The sequence below is a fragment of the Accipiter gentilis genome, chromosome 5 (assembly GCF_929443795.1).
Source record: "Accipiter gentilis chromosome 5, bAccGen1.1, whole genome shotgun sequence".
NCBI lineage: Eukaryota > Metazoa > Chordata > Aves > Accipitriformes > Accipitridae > Astur > Astur gentilis.
In genome coordinates this window covers 32,772,927-32,789,850 of record NC_064884.1, presented here as the reverse complement: position 1 = coordinate 32,789,850, position 16,924 = coordinate 32,772,927, and the positions used below count along the sequence as shown (strand labels likewise).

Sequence of the window (16,924 nt, the reverse complement as noted above, 5' to 3'; positions counted from 1 at the left end):
TCAACACTACCATTTCTTGGTCAATTCTGAGCTATTTTTCCTAAGTTATTTTACTCTAGTTACCAAATGAAATTGTATTTTATTCTAGTTCTAAAGAAAACATTCCAGTCTTCTGACTATAAAATAAATTTTCTGATATGTTGTGAAATACTGTCAATATTTTAAGATTATTTTGTTGTTCAACTTTCATATAACTTCACTTATTTTCAGTTTTTTTCTTAAATTTTTCTTCTGTTATCTTTTTTTTTTTTCTTTTTCCTGCGCTGAGGCCTGTCCTGTTTTCAGCTGGTTTCCTTGCCATTTTTTTTTCTTAGTTGGCCTTCACATATATATCCTGTTGTTTTTAAAGTAGTTCTTCATATTGTCTCTCCTCTTTCCATTATGTCAATTGTTTCTTGTCCATTCACTACACTAGCTTAGGATCTTCTACACAGGTAGTCCTGTTAGGTGTCCCTGCACTCACTCTGAAGAAGAAGGGGAGATATGAGCCAAATCCATGAAACGAATGAGCTGAAGTGACCAGAGGAGCATTCCTCCAGCATGAAGGTCTCCTCCTGTGTTGCTGTCACAGGTGGCAAGGGAGCTGCTCTGCGGCTCTGCCCCGGTGGCCACCTCGGTTGCACTCTGTATTTCCCTTGGTGGAAAGACTTGTGAAGGCACAGGGAGCAGTGCGATGCTGTGGGAGAGGGAAGAGAAGGGGCTGGCCATGCAGTCAATATAGAGGTCTGAATTCCAGGCAGCTCCTTCTCATCCTACAGTTTATTTTCACCCAGGAGCGTCAAACTTTCACAGCTATGTTTATCCCATATAGAAATTGTGGATGAACTTAAACGTCATGTTTAGTGAGGTAGGCACTAAGCTGGAAGCGACGTCGTCATTGTCTAAGGAAAATGCTTATTACTCTCATTTTTGATGCTGCAGCCAGCAACATTAACTTGCTGATGATCAGGGAATAAACTGAGGATAGTGAAGCAAGAAAGGCCTGCATGTATATTAGTTACCTAAACAAGGCCAGGGCCTGGGTGCAAACATCAGCACGATGGCTCTCATGGCTCGATAGCTTCACACTCCCAGGCATGGTTTGGCCTGGCTGAGTAATCCCTCCTGGGGCATGGTTCAGGCAGGAGCTATGCGAGGGTCCTTCCCCCTTGGTAGCATAGACAAAACCATCCTGGTTTGGGGAGGAAGAGACGTTCGCTGTGTGAGTGAAACGTGCTCAGAGCCAGGAATTGGGAATCACTCGCAATCAGGCCCCAGGGTGAGCCCCAGCTGATCTTCATCATCGGTGGAGGGTCAGCCAAGGAGCGATGCCAGCTTCCAGTCCCGCCACTGTAGCCCACCCTCACTGCTGTAGCCCATCTTGTGCCAACACTGGGTCAGTATGGGGCCACCTTTTGAGGTCCCGTGTAGCCTAAAATACCCTGTGATTCCTTTTTTTTTGATATACAACTCCGAACAAGATTTTCTCTCTCCACCCTCAAGTTGTATTTAGCTTAATTACAACCCTAGGCATTTTGGGATATTTATTTTAAGCCAACATTTTCATTTGGATGGCATATGATTTTTTTTTTTTTTTCAGGTTCATTGGAGCTACTTTCTGAGAGTACGGTTTTGAGGGACTTACTGTACTTAGCAATTTTCTGTTTATTTGTATACTTAGTCATGCCTATCACAGTACTTCTCCTTGAGATGTCTTTTAAGTATTTTCAAGCACTTAATTCTGTTCAAATAATCTTTCATAAATTTTTTGCCCCATATGGAATTTCGCATTATAACAGCAAGTTAATTAATTTCATATTGAATAGCAGAATGGTGTTATAATAAGTAAGCCCAATGTGTGGAAAGGCATTCATGCTAGACCTTGACTGCATTTGAAATGGCCGTTGATTTTGAGGCTTTTTACACTAGGAAATTCCGTCCATTCTGGTAAGAAAGATTTAGCAGCTGCAGATTAAAGTTTCTTGTATGAAATGAAATTCAGAAAACTAGAATTTCTTAAGGTGTCTCCTTTAACTGTTTAAATAACTCTTCCCTTAAGCCCTCCTGCCTATGAAATCTCTTTATTTCAGATAAAGGTGGGGTTATGAATAAATTGGGCCTAATGTCGCTGTTGGGTGGATTGTGTACTGTGGGTTATCCTAAATTCATCCTGCCTGCCAGTCAGATTACCATGATGTAAAAAACTGAGTTTACCTTACAAAACTGTAATGCCCTCATGTACACATTCTTTTTACCTTACAGTCAAATATGGGGTTAATGATCTCCTGGTTGATTCAGAGTTGCAGGTGATGAGTGAATGTTTAAAAGAGGAGTCTTGTTTGCTAACACATTTATTGAAGAGCAGACTCAGCACGACATAGGTGGGAAAACATGAAAGCGAGTGTGGAAGACACGTTTGTCCTGCTCTGTAGGTTCCAAAACGCTTTCCATTTTATGTCTGCTATGTTATTACATTTGGAAACGAACAGTAAATTCTGAGTATTTTTGCATTCTAATCTGTTCTGTTTTGGCGGGGGCCTTGGAGGGAGGGCTTTATCTGGGGTTTTCTTTCTTTTTGATTTGTGTTTCTCTTTGGTAAACATAGCTGACAAGAACTTTTGTCTCTTTTTTTTGTGTTATTGTTTGCATAGATTACAAAGGAAAGTGTTGAAAAGGTTCTGCTATTGTATTTTGAGAATGATGATCTTGCCAGAGTTATTAAAGTAGGGTTAGGTTGTTTCACTATGTTCTCCAGAAGGCTAACCCTTGAAACCTAACTGAAAACCGGATGAAGAGCAGACTTTTTTTTTTGTCAAGACACAGCATCAGTGGTCTGTGATATGCACTAACTAGCAGTTGATTTCTGGATGAAATTTGAGATGTTATTTTGATTTAGTAATCTCTGTGTTGTCAGGATACTCTTTTCCCCAAAAGATTTCTTCCTCACCTCCTAGAGGTGAGGTACTAGAGTTTATTTATTAGCAGCTTTCACTTCCACTGTATAAATGGAAAGGGGTGGCAGGTTGTTATTTCTGGGGAGGATGGGGCTAGGAGTATTTTAGTGTGCGTCCCACTGTGGTTCACAAGAGCCCGAATGTGATGACTCTACAAAGCCAGTTTGCAAAACCTTGCTCAAGTGGTATCTGAGTGGCACCGATTTTGGGGGTGGGAAGCCAGCAAGGCCATCTTTAGATTCATTTTGCTTTGCGAAGGTCTGCGTTAACAGATTTATAGTGCTCTTTCAATGTAACGTGTCTGTGTGCACGAAGGCAACGGAGGACTAAGTCAAATATGAAATGCCTGGGCATTATGGGGAGGCGCGAGCAGTGGCATTGCTCCCCTGTCTGTCTGTCTGTGATCCCTTCTGTCTCGGATTCGGTGTGTGCTTACAGGGAGCAGGACGTTGTGTCATTGCTTCTGCCTGCAGCCTCCCTCCAAAAAAGTGGCCAGGTTGTGTGACTGAGGATGGACAGAACCTGTGGGACAGACTCCCCGCAAGCAGCATGGCAAAATACGTCTGTCTTTACTGCATCTTCCTTGATAGTGTTTATGCATCTTATTTTCTTTGGAGTGAACATTTTTAATGAGATTTCTTATCTGTTCTAGATAGAAAAAAAAAAAAAAGCCTCCCCCCACCCCCACCCCCCCCACCCCCCCCCCCCCCGGATATTTTTCAGTCATTTTTTATTATTCTTAAATATAATTTTAATAAAAATATATTTGTGAACCTAGTCTTGATCTGAGTAAAGATAAATATTCTGAAAAGATGAAAACTTAAGTTATCTGGGCTGAGTGATGACCGATACTTTTTGGTATTTCTTTACTCTGTTTTGGTTTTACCTATTAGTTGAAGTGTTTTCCTTTGTATCCAACTAGGAAACTGGGATTGCTTTAGTAAGCGTGTGTGTGTGTGTGGTGTTGGAAAATTACTACACACCAATATGTAGTTGTTTTGGAACTTGAAATTTTTTTCATTTGACTGTTTTTTAAAGTGGTTTTTTCTAAAAGATAACTTAAAAATTAGACCTTATAAAATTGTAATTTATTTGTACTTCTTATTAATATGAAAATAATTTTGGGAACCTTATCTTGTATAACACGCATATTTTTAACAGTTTTGAAAAAAAAAAAGATAAAAAAATATTAATATCTGTCAGGTGGTCATGTATACCTAACAAACTAGCTTATTGCTGTTAAAATTCTATTGACAGTTATTTGATTTCTTCCTGGTTTACTTCAAATATTTAAAACATTCTTGTACTTATATACACCTAAAAGTCTATTTTTTAAAAAAGCCATATTGTCAGTTAATTTAAAGTTATACTGAGGATGGATTAGGTGATCTAGCTGCAGGCAGGGGAGAATGGGATGGAGAAGACAAGAAACTACAGCTTTGATCAGTGCTCAGTAGAAAATAAAGAAGTCAATTAAATGAGGCACTGGGGTAAAGCGAATTCAGAACCTGGAGAAGAGTAAAAAAAAAACTGTCTAGGTTTGGTGGGCTGGAAAAGGTAGTTACATGAACAATGTATGTGTTTTATCCATAACAATTTATTAATGATATTGTTTTCACCTTTTAACATCTAAATATGCAGGATTTTTTTCCCCTGCCTAGTTTGTTAAACTCATGTTGTCAGAATTGTGACATTCTCCAGTTTTCCCATCTCGCTAAAAAGCCAGAGTTGTGCCATGTCAGCACTTCATCATTTGCAGTTTCTTCTGTCTTGCACAAGTCTCAAGGAAACAAAAGTTATTTAAATAATTGTTCAAAATTAGCTGGTATATCAGGCTTGGTAAAAAAGTTTGGGTTTAAAAAATGCAGTTTTCCTGAATTATGCCAGTAGCGGTTTCTGCCACCTAACATGGCAAATCCTCATGTTTCTCTATTAACTGATATTCATTCAAGGCTGTTCAATGAAAATATATCATATTCAGGGACAGAAATGATATATAAAAATTCTCAAGGGGATGGCTGGCAGCACGTGTGAGAGTGTCCAGGTGGCTTTGGCTGGCAGAAAGCTTTTGGGCATTGAGATGGACTGTGACAGATGATACCAGGGAAATTTGGCTAGATGGCAGTTGAACATACGTAGAGTAATCAGAAACCTGCTGGGGAGTATTGGTTTGGAGTAGGCAGGTGCTGTGGGTGCCAGATGCCTTGGTTCATCAAAACAAAGGAGGTTTTGCTGCCCTGAAGAAGGGAATAGGTAAAATTAGGTATGTAGGAAAAAATCTGAAAGAGAGAGCCCCCAGTCTCCTAGGTTCAAACCCAGGATATGTTTGTTTGAGAAAATATTGGGACTCTGGGGAGAGAAGAGCCACTCATTTACTAACCAGCAATTAAAACATGCATGGTAAGTGGTTAATTACTGTAAACAGTAGGATTCTTCGTGTTTTACCTTGTCTGATGCTGTCACATCCAATTGCACTTGTCTGCTGGACAATTTGTAGTGCAGACTGTTACTGGAAAACATGTTTTGCAAGAGCTGTTTGCCTTCCAGGAGCTATCCCAGAGTTCATTGCTAGTTCCCTTGGTAATTTCACATCCTCTCATCTTCTTGAATATTGTTTACCATGCCTGCAGCAGCTACCCATAGTAACCTCTTCCCAGATTCTCTAGATGTGAATTCATTGCCATTTACACTGTAGATTTGTTTGGTTTTCATTCAGCAGCATACTGCACATGTGGGTCAGGTGTATGTTGAGTATGTCTAGTACATGTCTACTAACATGTACATTACTAGAACAAAAATTCTTTGTCAACAATTCTTAATACCTTCTGACTTTTCTTTCTTGTGCTAAAACCACTTCTTAGTTTTTATCAAAGTGGTATTGTAATGAGAAGAGAGACTGGTTTATGCAGTATTATATCTTTGACAATGTAAGGAAAGTTTGCATCTCTAATTGGGCAATAATACTTGAAAATAGCCTGGTTAATAATTCAAGTGACTTGAAAATTCAGATAGAAACATTAAGTGATTTTTGCCTCAGATTCTGAAACTACCTTTTGGTACTGCAGTCATTCTGAACCCTTCGGACAGGAGCAGGTACACAAAAAAAAAAAAAAAAAGCTGTTTGGTTTCTTTTTATTCCTTTGTGATGTCTTGAGAAAAATGGATTAATTTATCAAATAGCTTTTTAATGTTTCGAGGTGAAACGCCTAACAATATTAGGTTGATTTCTGAGAAATTATTCTCTATCTTACTGGTTCTACACCTTTCCAACTAGAACTGGGCAGGAGGCGATGAAAGATTGTTTTTTTGTCCCCCTGTCATTTCAAAACTAGATTTGCTCTTCTTTCTTACAATCCGCAGGAGTGGATGAGACTTAACCTCGCTGAAAGAATTATGCTTGTTTTTTGCTGTGAACAGGCCAAGCTCTGATAACAGGCGCCACAGCATCCGGGAGAGGATGTCCAGTACCAACGATAAAGGGAGCCTGTCCATGGAGTCCACCAAGGAGACCCGGTACTGTGCTGTCTGCAATGACTACGCTTCAGGCTACCATTATGGGGTCTGGTCTTGTGAGGGCTGCAAAGCTTTTTTCAAAAGGAGTATTCAAGGTAATAAACTGTTCAAGTGAATCACTTTTACTCTTTACCCTTGAGGAAACTGTGAAGCTACTTCAGACTGCAGCCTGAGCTCAATATACGATGACGTATATTGGGTTTTCATTAGCAGCTGCTGTGCTCTCTTATACATTTTTAGCTCCGTGTTTGGTGAATGCTTCTAGCAGGCATATAATATGCTGTTATTCAGTCCAAGATTAATGAGGGAAAGAAAAGCTTCTGTATGCTCTCTTTGGTTTAGGTATGTCTGACCATGGAGGCAGTGAGAAATCTAATTTAAAAATCCATATTGGATCAAGACAACCACTCTTTCAGGCTATGTATATCTCTTTTAAGATTGAGTTCTTATCAAAACCCTATTTTATTTTTTTTTTTTTTGAGAATTCCCTGTCAGATGAAGATTAATTCATGTCAATTGATTTATTATACTTAATATGGTGTTCCATTAGCAAAATGATTCAATCCAAATCTCAGCTCCTTGAAGATGTGAGATGTCTTTTGAGAAGCAGTGTTGAAAAGGAATGTCTCCTTGATGAAATAGCATTTGTATCTGTCAGCAAAGCAGGGCTTTGAACTGTACTCAGAATTGTTTAGTTCTCAGTCTTGTCATGGCTAAAACTATACTGCTCAAGGTGTCCAGTGGAGTAAAGGGCACCTAACAGAAACAGTGTTAATTACTGTGACTGAGATAATTCTTGATTTAAATGCCTGTCAGTCTGTGGAATGGAAACTTTTTTGTGTTGTTCAACATCTCCTAAACTGAGCAAGAAGCAAGTATGACTCTACTGAAAATACGGGCACTGTTCAGTATCTAAGTCTTATTTTGGAGGAGAAAATAAAACCGATTTCTTCCTTTCGAAACAGAAAACTAGTAAAGTACTGTGCTTTAGTTTTTTAAATCACCATGTGATATATAGGCACAAAAATTCCTGTCGCTCCTTTTTTGAAGCAAACACAGTGAGGAACAGTTTTCACCTCCTATCACACGGTGTGATTATTGCCTGTTTTGTTGCATGACTACCACTGAGGTGAGTTAAATAAGAAAGACTTCTAGCATTCAGCTCAGAATTTTCACTGCCTTAAAGAAAAAAATGAAAGATTGGCTGTGGGGTAGACATGGATGAAATTATTTGAATGTCAGTAATTAGTTAATAGTTACTTGTATTTCTGCTTTTCCAGACTCATCAAAATGATTTTTAGGAAAGGTTACAGCCAGAGGTCAACAATAAGCAACACTGGAGGGAGAAAGAGTGAAATGCGTTTCTTTTAACATCAGAATGATTTACTTAAACTTGTGATGTAGGGAGAAAAGCTCCCTTACTGAGCGTTTTTTGTTATTTTTTTGTTTTGAGTTCCCCTGACCAAATCAGAATTATTCTTAAAATTTTGAAATTCTGTCCTTGTACTCAAACTGAACTAAGTCAGCAACAAAGTGAAAACTGAAATATTCTTAAGCAAAAGTAAGAGTTAGTTATGAAGTAGTTGTACAGCACAGATCTTCAGCTTTTGACCATTATGGAGAAAGAAATGAATCTGACTGTTTCATTGAGTTCCATGGTTCTATGTCAGCGCTTGGGTGGTTTTGCCCTCATCTCCACATAGACAAATGTTGTGGTCCTCCACAATGTATCTGTTATCCATTTGTGCTACAGTGCATGCTAATTAGTAAATTTAGTTCTTACTACATTTATATACTTAACATAATTTTTAAGTAAGTAAGCTTTAAAAATTAAAAAGCTTAAGTTTCCAGTGTCCTGTAAAATGCCTTTCTTGATCTTTAAGTCATGTTTGCTCTAATTTAAGCCAATTGCTTCTTGCCCTATCCCTTGTGGGCATGAAGAAGGCTTGTTACAACAACCTTTTACACAGTTGAAGACTGTTATCATATCTTTCCTCAGTCTTTTCTTTTTTAGACTAAACAAACCCACTTCTTTCAGTAGAACATGTTTTCTACACTTCTGATCCTGTTTGTTAAACTCGTCTGTACTTTCTTCAGCTGTGGTTAACAGCTATTATAAAAGATGACATCCACTAATATCAAGAAAGTTATTCAAGAATATGAGTACTTTTGAGACAATTGTTATCACTTTATCACAGATGGTATGAAAAGTCCTCTAAAGAACTTTTAAAGTCATAGGTACCCAGTCTTGATGAACTAAAGGATTTTTTTTAATTTCCTACTGGATCTGGAAAAGCTCTCTACCTCAGCATTTACATGTTCTTGCTAGATATGTGTCCAATTTATGAAAATGACAGCAAATTTTAGATTGAGAATACATGAGAAAACATGCCATTTACGTTGCAGTTGGTAATAATTTTAAATAGGTTGTGATCAGATATCTAGGAACGACTACTACTAATGTGTAGGTGTATGTGTAGAAGAATATGTGGACTAAATATTATTATATCTGTACTGTATATATGATATGCACTCCTAAAAAAGGGACAAAAATTTCCTGGGAATCCTGTAGTTAAACTGTGTTGAGGTACACAGGACTTGCCTGTATTAACAAAGTAACACAGAATGCTTTTAGCAAAGATTTTTGTTGCTGCTTATAGTGTGTCTTTCTTTAAATGTTTTGCTGTGCTGTATTTCTCACTACATACATAGATGCAGAGATGATTGGTCATTTTTAGACTTCTCACCAGAGATTTCATAGCAGAATTGCTATAGTGAAGTTTGATGTTCTTAATGGACTGTAGTCAAACATTCTATATGGTTCTTAATAGAACCACAGGAAAAAGTGAGCACAAACGTGACCAATGAACGATCTCTATGGGGTAATCCATTTCCTCCCTGCGTGTCTGTTATCCTCAGTGATATCTGAGATATCTATGCTTAATTGCATAAGTATATATTTAAATTTTGTGAAAACTCACAGCTGCATTGGACCTTACCTGAGGTGGAGAAGGATAGCTTTATTTTTTTCCCAGGGGAGCTGGAATGGTTCTGGAAATATTTTGTAAATTTTAAATGCTAAGTTCCTTTTCTTTGCTGTCAAACAGTTAAAACTTAAAAGGCAACCTAAATTCGTAACTGTATCTCAATATGTGCAACTGCTCAATTTTGTTTAAACAACAGGCGGTTGGTGGAAAATCTCAACTGCCTCCTGAAACTTCCCATGTCAGTCTATTTTGTTAGTTTTTGTCCCAAAAGTGATTTTGGGCCTTGTTTTGAGAAAACTCTGTGCAGACTGATATTAATGCCTAATGTTTCATGGGAGAAGAAAATCATATGACACCAAGAACACTGTGTTGCCTGGTGATAGAAGGGTGCTTTATTCTTCGCCTAGCATATGTAACCTTCAAGAGCGTACTTGGTCAACTGACTTGAATCCATAAGCATAACAAGCAGTCACATCACAGCATTCTCTACTTCTCTACTAAAATATTTATGTATTTTGAGACCAAGAAGGGCCATTAGATCATTAAGTCTGATCTTCTCTCAAGATCAACTTTATATGCTATCCATGTACAAAGCCCGATAAGTTGATGGAGGTAAATCTTTTTGAAGATGCCTAGCCATGATCTGTGGGCTCAAGAGCTTTCTTAAAATGATTGTTTATTCTAACGATTCTTCCTCCCATCTGCTAAAAAATTACCTTTCTAATTTGAATTACTTCGGCTTTTACGTCACATCCACGAACCAGACTTAGTATGTAGTATATCTCTCCCCCCTGGGAAGTTCTTATAACTTAAGTTGTTACAATCAAACACCTTGATATTTGAAGTGAACTAAAATGTTTCAGTCTCCTGCTGTGTATATTTCTGAGTCCTTTTTCTTTGCACCTTTTCTAGTCCCCCCACACCCATAATAGCCTCTTTAAAATTTAGATGTCAGAATTGGATGAAGTATTTCAACATCAGCCTTACAAATGCCATTTACAATTTAAAAATCCCCTTGTGACTCACACATTCTTTTCCCCTCCTAATTCTCTTGTTTTTTGGATAGCCACCAAAGGGTATGGGACAGGAAGGAATTGCTCTTACCATCTCTGGCAAGCATCCAACAAATGCCTACATATGGGGGGCTGAGAACCCCCAATGGGAGCACAAGGGATTTAGAACAAATGAGGGGTAACTCCTCACACTGGAGGGTATCTTGATCTCAGAATTGCTGAAATATTTTAGAACTCCCCAGTTCTATTTCCCTGCCTCCTTCATATACCCTTTTGATGTTTTTCAGGTGCACCTTCTCTGCCTTTTCTCACAGCTGTATACTCAGAAAAAAACCTGGGATATTTCACAAATATTCAGTTAAGAATTACTGCATGATGGGAGGCAGTACCAGTCCAGCAAGAACTGGCTGGCATCTGAGAATGGATGAATAGCCATGCTGAGGGATTCCAGAGGGCTGCCATTAAGGTCTTGATCACAGAGATATCGTGGTCTCTGAAGTGCAGGAATTCTTGAAGCTGGGAAGTATTTTAGTTGTGTGGCTTGAACATGGATTTTATTTAACAGTTATGCCTTCTGACCATCAAGTAGGAGAGTTTTGGCAGTAGACTTTGAGTGTTATCAATTGTTTTAACTTCACAGCGGTAGAGCTGTACTTTGTTGAAAGTACGTAGTTCAAACTTTAATGCTAGGAGTGGTGGTAATATATACATATTTTTGTCTGAGTTGGAGAGAAATTAACTGGTAAAACATGCCTAATAAGTGGGTGTTTAGGTAATGCTGCAGTGCAGCAATTGCAATATTGTCAATCTGGGAGGTTTCTGAGATCTTGCCTTTAACTTTCCATTATTTCTTCTGTTTTCATGGTATTTTTTGTAATCTGTTTGATAACAGCTGCAAATGCTGCACAGATTCTGCAGCCAAGAAAACAGAAACTCCCTAATAAGACTGCTTGTACACTTATTCTATGAGTTGTCAGCAGAAAGAGCAAAACTACAAAACATGAACCTAAGTGAGACTAGCAGAGGTGATCACAGCCAATAAACAGGGGCCTGCAGATCGGTATATAGCCTCAGGGTGGAAAACACATGGTTCCAGTTTGAGAGGTAGCTAACTGTTCGAAGTTTGAAGGTTAGAAAATGTGTGTTTGGAAAGTCCACCATGGTTTATCCATCATTGGGACTGCTCTAACAGCCTGTGGTCAGCCAGGTTCTTATTTTGATTTATTTTTGTGGTTTTAGTGTTTTTCCTCTAGAGCCCCTTGAGTTAAACACATGCTCTGATCATTGTCCCTTAACGTGCATTTTTAATATCAGCAGTCTAATTGACAGTAATCTTGTTTCAGAAACTTGGATGTTATTGAAAGGCAAGAGTCAATACCTCTTTTTTCCTAGTAAGGCAATTTTGAATGTGGTACTCTTCCAGTGATTTTGAAGTCCTGCATTCAGCATGAATGTGGCAGTGACTTAAGATGTTTGCATCCAAGATAATTCCTTATTTTTCATGGTCTAAGCAATTCATAGGGCTGCAGTGGACCTTGAACCCTAGTGCATCTGTCTGTCCTGTAACAGGATCAACTGTTGCCAATTCTTTACATATGTTTATTGAACTGCTTCTTAAAAACCTGCAGCCTGATCCAATGTTTTATTCTCTTTATCTCTGAATGTTACTAGGAAGTTTGAATCTGCCTTCCTGCAGGTTAAGCTCATCACTTATTTTCCTGTCTATCATGCCACAGAAAAAAAGTTGTTCTCTTTTCTTCTGCAACAGCCTTTAAAGCTGGAAGATTGCTATCACAGTTTAAAAAAAAAAAAATATTGTTCTGTTTTACCTAACCTGAAGAAACAGTTTATTCAACCTTTTCTTATCGGTATTGTTTTCTAGACTTCTTATCTTCTAGTTGCTCTACTTTGGAGATTCTCCATTTTGTCCCATTTTCTTTTTTTTCTTTCTTTTTTTTTTTTTTTTGAAGCATAATTTCCTTCTATATGATGCTTTATGAGTACTGAACAGAGCAATAGGATTAACTTAAAAGCCAGCCGGTGGTATTTGTCTACATCCATCACACTGTAAGGTTTGCCTTATTTACAAAAACCTGACACTGTTCAGTCATAATCAGTGTGCGATGGAGAATAAACTCAAGCATACTTTGCTAGAGAAGAAACCACTTCTTTCCCATCTTGTTTTGTGCACCTGATTATTCCTGTTTTAATGTAGTGATTTGTTCTGGTCCTTACTTTTGCACTGTTTTTTCCCATGTGCTATCTCCAGTTTGCCAAGATAATTTGGAATTCTTGTCCTGTAGACTCCTGCCATTTATTTCAGATTTATTTCTGTCTGACTAGCAGAGTAGTCTGGTCTTTTCTCTGCTCTTCTAACATGTATAAATGTCATCTACTGATGAATAACATTTAATAAAATAAATACTCCAGTCCATTAGCCATCAGTGAGGAAAACACAGTATAGAACTGGATCCAGGACAGACACTATGGAGCCTCATTCAATATCAGCATCCATTGTAACAGTGAATTTTGATAGTTTTCTGAAATAATCTAAACTATATTTTCATAGCTGGCATATCAAATGTCACACCAGGCAATGCTGAAAGCCTTTTAGAAGCTGGGCAACACACTTTACCAGAAAGGAGAGAACACTCACTGATTGTTATCTGATTTTATAAATGGTCACTGGTTCTTCCTCTGCCAAGTCCAAAGCTTTTCCCACCTCCTAGACAAAATTCCTAGCCCTTATAAGCTGTACTTAATATATCCTGTATTATTAGCCTTAATGGTGTTTTACTTCCTCTGGAATATGATCATTGTACTATATCAAGCAATGAAAAAATTTTAGCATATTTCTTGCTGCAAGTATTTAATGAATATTTCATTTGGAAACTCACATTATTTCTAGCTTAGGGCTGAGCCTGTCGGGGGGAGAGGGGGTGGTGGTGGGGGGAAGAGCTTTGCATTTACAAATTGCAGGAGAACATATTTGTTTGTCCAGTGGGAAAGTGCTTAACTGTTCCACTTGGTTTTAGAGAGTGTGAAGGAAAATACATTTCTGTAACCTCATTTACCTCAAGTGGCTTTATTGATCTAAAGGGGCTCCATCAGTTTCACTCCCATGAACTTTCAGACTTTGTGTAAGTTGTCTTTTACAGTCACTTTTGAAGAGTGGAAATTGTACTAGAGAGAACTGTGTCATATGTCTAAAACGATAAATGTACTGGAAGTGCATGAAGTGATCTTTGACATAATTTATTTCCAAATGAGGCTATTAACAAACTTTATTAAAGTATGTGTACTAGTTCAGAGTTACTGTAAAAGAACTAGCGTGACAATTAACTGCTGGTATAATTTAGTAACAAATGTAATAAATATCTCATTGTCTGAATACTTTGAATAAGCTTATATATTTCTTTCAAACATTTGATTTAATTTAGTCACAAATTGTTGAAATAGTTGGACTTCCTTTGTTATAAGCAACACAGTTTTTCCCCACTCTCAGATGTGGCTAGAGATATGCAGGACAACAGACTAAGTTATTTTTGTTGACCCTTCTGATTACAAAATGGATGAATCTTAGAGCACGGATGATGTTAGGGTATAAGTGAGCAAACCAAGGAGCACAGATAGATATCAGTAAATGAAAGAAGAGCATAACTAGGTTTTACTTTGCATGAGAAAGTAGTACATAGGCAGAAAAGGGGCTTTTTATCAAAATACTGATGTTAAAGATTAGTATAATAATTTAACAAACCAGGAGCTGACTGTACTGCAGTTTCAGTTTCACAGACTTCAATGCAGAAAACTCACTGTGCTTAGAAATGCCCACATCCACTGCATGCTCTCTGCAGTGACAATCCCGTGCCCTGCCACCACCCCAGTAAAATACAAATACCAGCACTTTCTTTACAGCCATAATGTGAGGATAAATACATTACAGCTCCTTGCAAATTTTATGACACCAAGAATGACTCAGGTACCAAAGATCCAAATATAAAATAAGACTAGCTAAACTTATTCAATAGGTCCCATCACAATCCAAAACCTGATGTTATACCTGGAATAAAAATGGAGTTATATTAATTTTCTTATTGCTAACAATCGATTGGATGTTAAGTGCACAAGTGATGTACGATATTTTTAACTTTTTGGCCTCTTTATATTAGTTGTGGGAGTTTTCTGTAGTAGAATTCCACCCCTTCCCATTGTAGCTTAAATAAACTGGGAAGCTAAAAGCACAAGGCATTTCATTCAAAGTCTGTGGGAATAAGATAGCCATGGCTTGCCTACCACTCTCTCTGAAAATGCTTTTTGTCTCTGGAGGGATCATATTGAGATGGTTGTGAGTAATACATTGTGGGAGTTTTTCCTTTAACACAGTTGTTGGTTTAATCATGTGCCAATGATTTAAAACAACTGTGATTTATCAGATAAGGAAACAGAAACTAGATGTCACACTCCTTGCCAGATTTTGTAGAGAATGGGATCTGGATTGGTGTCCTTTTTTATTTGTCATGAGGAAAAATTAATACTTCCTATTTTGTTACCTTGTCTAAAATTAAAAAAATGTGGGAATGGAAAGAGTAGATGAAACACTAATTGAAATTTTCAGACTGAGGTCAATAATAAAAACTTTGAAATTATCTGCTGCAGTAGAAAATATAATTTTGTATTTATATATCTATAAAGTTAAATAGTGTTTTACTTTTTGTATGTCACTCTTTCTCAATGTATATGTTCATACATTATTAAACTGGTGAGATGGCAGCAGGTTTGGTATCCTCATGCAACGCCCATTCCCATTCTTCTTTCTTCATTTTTCCTGTTAGCTGAAATAGTATATGGAAAGGTTAAAGGAAAGGTTGGTATCATAATCATTTGGCTTGAATTAACTGCTCCTGTGAACAGTGTTATGCCTATGTGAAGGCAAGAAGATTCCACTAGAAGGTGAACAGTCAGTGTGGGAGCTACCTGACACAGCTGAAGGACGTAATACAGGGTATATAGATTTTAACCTTTCCTCCTTTCTCATCCTTCAGTGCTTCTGTGATCTTTCTTTCCGAGGTATGCGTAGAAGGAGAACTTCCTCACTGGATGCAAAGGAAGTATGTTTTACAATTTTCTAGGTCCTTTTCCTTACTGTCACATGTAGTAATGTGTTGCTAGTTTAAAAACAGAAAATGATTAATCTTCTCAGCATTGTTGGGTAGTTGCTAAGAGAACCCAAATTCCAAATCCAAAGACCTTGTCTGAGGGTAATTAAGCTGTGAATTTGAGTGTCTGTGCTTATAAAGGAATTAGACATAACCACCTGTTCTTTTGTGAAACCTGTTAGGAAAGAGTGAGATTTTAAAATCAATCAGTGCAGTTTTATTGGGTCACTTTAACTTAACATTGGTATAACTTTTTATTTTACGTTCAACATTTGTTCATACTGGGTTAGCATGTGCAATGTCCAGGTGCTATTTTTTTTCTTTTTACTGTTTATGAAAACTTTCCATGTGCTGTTGAGGCTATTCTTTCCAAGGCTTTGTTTTTCATCTGCAGTATTCCTGCCTGTCACTTGCTTGGCACCTAAGGTGTAGACAAGGTCTATAGTCCAGCCTTCCCTTCACCTACATATATGAAATTCTGCTAATTTCACTGTCAGAATAAGATTATACGAGGATCTGGTGCTTCCACAGGTAATGGCTAACCTGGCAGATGCCTTATGCAACAGATAAAGAATGGTTTAAGAAATATGTGTGACATGACGATTGAAAATAAAAGAATAATTAAAGGAAAAGCACGTATTGGTAAAAGGATAATTATTACTGGCTTTGTTTGAAATGTATAATGAATCAATTCAACTACATCAGTTTAGGTGTCATACAAAAGTCACCTGACAACTATGTTCCTTTATTGGCTTTGTAGAATTGACATTAAGCATTCTTAAGCTGGCATGGCAACATGTTGGTTTCTTTAGTTAATTTTGTTGTACAACTTTTGTACTGCTTAAACTAATCATTCCCTCAGGTTAATCTTGACGGTTAGTGGAATATAATATGGCAACTCTTTACACACTTATGAAAAAAAAAAAAAATTCTGTGTTGTGTTAATTGCTCTTGATATATTAATTTTCATCCTTGCTGGTCAAGGACAAAATGAACTCAGCTCTTCAAAGGTGCAATTCAGTGAAATACCTGTACTTAAAGCATGTACTTTAACCATATATACTGTGCTGGGACTACTTTCTAGAAGTACACAGATGCTTAAATGTTCTGCTGAATGTAGTAACACTTAAATTTAAAGAAATATGGAGTATTTTGCTGACTGAAGCCCTCACAGATAAATCATCCACCCACTCTGAATGTATGCTGTTGCGTACACCACAGTTATTTTGAGAACCCTTAGATGGACAGTGATGAGTCTCTGAACATAAATACTAGCCACAAGACTCATGGTGACAAGAGAAAGTCAGACTGCATGTGCAGTA

General features: G+C 37.6%; 1 protein-coding gene across 1 annotated transcript in view; it reads left to right on the top strand.

The window, feature by feature from the left end:
- ESR1 (estrogen receptor 1) overlaps positions 1 to 16,924 on the top strand; it is a 115,886-nt gene that overhangs the window by 25,016 nt on the left and 73,946 nt on the right. The window contains exon 2 of the mRNA XM_049801290.1: positions 6,351 to 6,541. Coding sequence (XP_049657247.1) covers positions 6,351 to 6,541 — 191 coding nt within the window. The remainder of the gene's footprint in view (positions 1 to 6,350; positions 6,542 to 16,924) is intronic.